The following is a 3,710-nucleotide window of genomic DNA, read 5'->3' as shown; positions in this document are numbered from 1 at the left end:
TTAATGGTGGCGCGTGTGCGCTTGTCTCCTTCAGACGCAGTCCGGGACCAGACGCTGCCCGGAATTTATCAGTCTCCCTCCGGGTTGGTTAAATTCTCCTCTTCTCCTTTTGTTTTCAGGTAGATGTACAGATCAGATGTTTTCCATGGTGATTATACGTACTTTTTGACATGGATTTGTGTGTTTTTCAAAGTGGGGTTTCAAATTTTTACGGTGAGTGGGAGACAGATGGGGGCAGCAAACAGAGGTTTTTGGTGAGGTGCATGTCGGATGATTAATCGCTAGCGCCAAGCGAGCCATCATGGGGCAAAGCGACAGGGAACTGCTCCGGCTGACAGCGAATTCTTGTTCGCCCGCCGAACGAACGAACTAATCCAGCTAGCTGGGACTACAGTAACGACGGCGAGCTTTTCGCCGGAGTTCGAACAAACCACAGCAACTCTCGTCTCGTGCGACAGTAACAGTAGTAAAGATGTTGCTGCTGCCGACGCACGAAGTTAGGGAGCGTGGATCACGGATGGATGTCGGGGGGAACGAATCGGCAGGGAATGCACGGCCGAGAAATGGACAAAGGGAGCGGGTGTACCTGCTGCACTGCTGGCAGAAGCGCTGCTGCTGGCCGGCGACGGCGACGACGGGCGTCTTGGAGTGCGCCTCGCAGACCTTGTGCCGGCGGTGGTACTCGCGGCACCGGGACAGGTCGGCCGTGCACCCCTCCACGGAGCACGGCGGCACCGTCTGCTGCCCCTGCCCCGCCCTGGCCCGCTTCGCCGGCGCCGGCGCCGCGGAAGGCGGCGGCGGCTGCTGCTGCTGCTGCTGCACCGATGCCACCGCCGCCGCCGGGACCGGCCTCCAGCTCGTCGGCGCGCCGAGCTTCAGGTCCAGCGCGCCGCCGCCTCCTCCTCCCCCGCCGCCGCTCGGCGCGACCACCGTGCTGAGGTCCCACGAAGGCATCTTGTGCTCCCAAGAATCCATGCCAAATACACACGTACGCAAGTACGTATCTCTGTGTTCAGAGAATTCCTCGCCTGCACGGCCCGGCCCGGGGAGCTTGCTTGTGCCGGCGACGATCAAGAAATGGCGGGGCTTAAAAAGGCTTTCTGGGCCGTACGCAGACAAGAACCGCCCACCCCTCTCCTCGGTCCTCGTCTAGGAAGAGGAAGAGGGAGAGAGTACAGTAAGCACCGCACCAGCAAGAGGAGTTGATTGGAAGCAAGAGCTTGGGAGGACGGGAGAGAAAAGTGAGATCGACGGATCGATGCGGCTCGCGGGACGGACGGAGAGATCAAAGCAGGAGCATGCAATTAAGTATGGCGGAGCCAGACCACCCACCACCACCACCACCACCAGGGAGAGGAGAGGAGAGGAGGAAGTGAGCTGCTGCTGCTACTGGTCTAGTGCTACTGCTAGCTTGCTTGCCGGGGCGGTCTGAGCTTTAAAGCGAGGACGGAGGACGGATGGGCGGGCGGACAAGGAAGAGAACAGTGGAGAGCGAGTGAAGAAGAGGAGAGCTAGCCTCAGCGGCAGCACCAACCCCGATGAGAGAGAGTTGGAGATGGGCGGAGAGAGAGGGCGATGAGGGGGGAGGGAGGGGGAGGACAGTGGTTGCAGACAACACAGGAGGAGACTCCTATTGGAGGACTCCAAACTCCAAAGGTGGCAATAATTGCCGAGACGGGCGGGCGGAGAGGGAACCACCTCACCTCCACCCCTGCCGCTGCCGCTGCCTCCACTGTTCACTCGCTCGCCCGCTTTAGGTTTTACCACTCCGCCACCAGAGTACCAGAGTTATTTTCGGTACGCCTGCGATGCAGAGAAAGAGAGCGAGCGAGGACGGGACGGAGGGAGGAAGGAAACCAGCGCTGCTGGCTGCTGCGTCAGCGTGGTAGGGAAGAAGCGGAGTTGGTGAGTTGGTGGCGAGGGCAGAGAGAGAGAGTGAGGGTCTTTGGTTGGAGACTAGTGTGGCTAAGCCAAAGTGTGGCTAGCCACACAAGTATGGCAAGCCACACAAGTGTGGCTAAGAAATTGGATGCCAAACTTTGACAAAAGTTGGCAAAAAAATTGTCTCTTTAACAAGTGGGTCATAGGGGCAATAAAGTGTGGCAAGCCAAAGTGTGGCAAAAACCAAACACATGCTTGGCAAACTGTGGCTGCCAAATTTTGGCTTGGCAAATTGTGGCTGGGAACCAAACAGCCCCTGAGTGCAAATGGAAGGAAGAAAGAGAGAGGAGGAGGAGGAGGAGGAAAGGATTCCTTCCTTTCCGTTTGGTGCTCGGCGCTGGCCGCTCCGCGCCCCTAGCGTGGCGTTTCTTTTGCCTGTTCGGGGCTCGGTTTGCTCTTTTCTAGGGGATCGATGGACCGGACGGGGGCTTTCTTCCTTTCACCACCGCCAAGGAGGAGAGGTGCACTTCACTTGGGTTGGGTTCGGAGGACGGACATGTGAGGGAGGAGGAAATTGCACAAACCACCACTTATTGGGGCTGGTGTTGCGCAAAACACCTACTATACGGGTTTGTTGCAGAAAACACCGCATATTGGTGTAATACATTGCAGATAGGTCTAATCTAGTATTTGAATGCATTGACATAATTACTGACAAATGGGTCCCGCTCGTAAGTGCACATGTGACAATAAAACCGGCCACATCAGCCAACATATTAGACTGTCATTATCTCCAAAACCTGTGGTCCAGTTGAGCCGAAACTTTCCTAGATTAGTATTGAATATATGTAGTATTTACTGAAATTATTTCACATTTTTCTGAAAATGTCAAAAAAATTCACACTTTTCTAAAATTGTTAACTTTTGAACCTAAATTTAAATGAAGCAAGTTCGGCATGAGATCACCAACACAAAAACATGGTAGATATTGTTCCCATTAGATTTTAGCATCAAGTAGCTGGCATGAAAGTTGGATAAAGGATAATAATCAGATATGTTGCTGAAACAAAATGTATACCGACACAAGGGACAAGGCCTTAAACACATGTCAAAATCAAGCGCAGAACCTAAGTAATAACAACACAAACGTCCCAAAAATAGGATCCTAAACAAAAATATGTCGATCAACGGCAAAATTTATCCCCAAAAATGTAAGGGTTTCATGAGGGAGAAGAAGACCTAGGAAGGTAGGGGAGAAGACGAGCATAGCTCAGGTGAGAGGGGGGTGCTTACCCGATGATTGGGTAACGGCTCCATCACCACTGATGGGATGGTCGCCGCCGCCTGCTGTTCCTATGCGGAAACTCTGTGCTAGGTCGTTCCTCTCTGCTCCAAAAATATATTTTAGAGCACCTACACCTAGGCCCCTCTTATCTAGCCATCCATTCTTCGTATCAAGATCCATGCAAGTACATTTCTCTTTTTTGTTTCTATCACATAGAACATGTCTTCAAGTTAAAACCTTTGCAGAACAGTAAAGTCTTCAAGTTAAAACCTTTGCAGAACAGTAAAGCTTTCTAGCTAAAATCTAGGATAGTTCTTTTAGATTTTTCCGCCCAACATAAATATAAAAAATAAGTTTTATTTAATTAATATATATATTTTTTAGTATTTATGTTGGACGAAAAATTCTGAAATTTTTATCTCACATTATAGTTAGTAAGTTTTGCTGCGCTGCAAAGTTTGAAGTTCAAAACATGTTCTATATGAGAGAAACGAAAAAGAGAAAAAATGCATATACAAATTTAGTTGTCTCGCACAGATCTTAA

General features: G+C 51.2%; 1 protein-coding gene across 1 annotated transcript in view; it reads right to left on the bottom strand.

Annotated features, from left to right (window-relative positions):
* The window catches only part of LOC119270115 (squamosa promoter-binding-like protein 2), a 5,028-nt gene extending 3,211 nt beyond the window's left edge, over positions 1-1,817 (bottom strand). The window contains exon 1 of the mRNA XM_037552087.1: positions 587-1,817. Within this exon, the coding sequence (XP_037407984.1) occupies positions 587-975 (389 nt within the window). The 5' untranslated portion in view covers positions 976-1,817. The remainder of the gene's footprint in view (positions 1-586) is intronic.
* Between the last annotated feature and the right edge of the window lie 1,893 nt (positions 1,818-3,710).

Source organism: Triticum dicoccoides, chromosome 3A (genome assembly GCF_002162155.2).
Source record: "Triticum dicoccoides isolate Atlit2015 ecotype Zavitan chromosome 3A, WEW_v2.0, whole genome shotgun sequence".
In the NCBI taxonomy this organism is placed as follows: domain Eukaryota; kingdom Viridiplantae; phylum Streptophyta; class Magnoliopsida; order Poales; family Poaceae; genus Triticum; species Triticum dicoccoides.
This window is presented reverse-complemented; position numbering and strand designations above follow the sequence as displayed.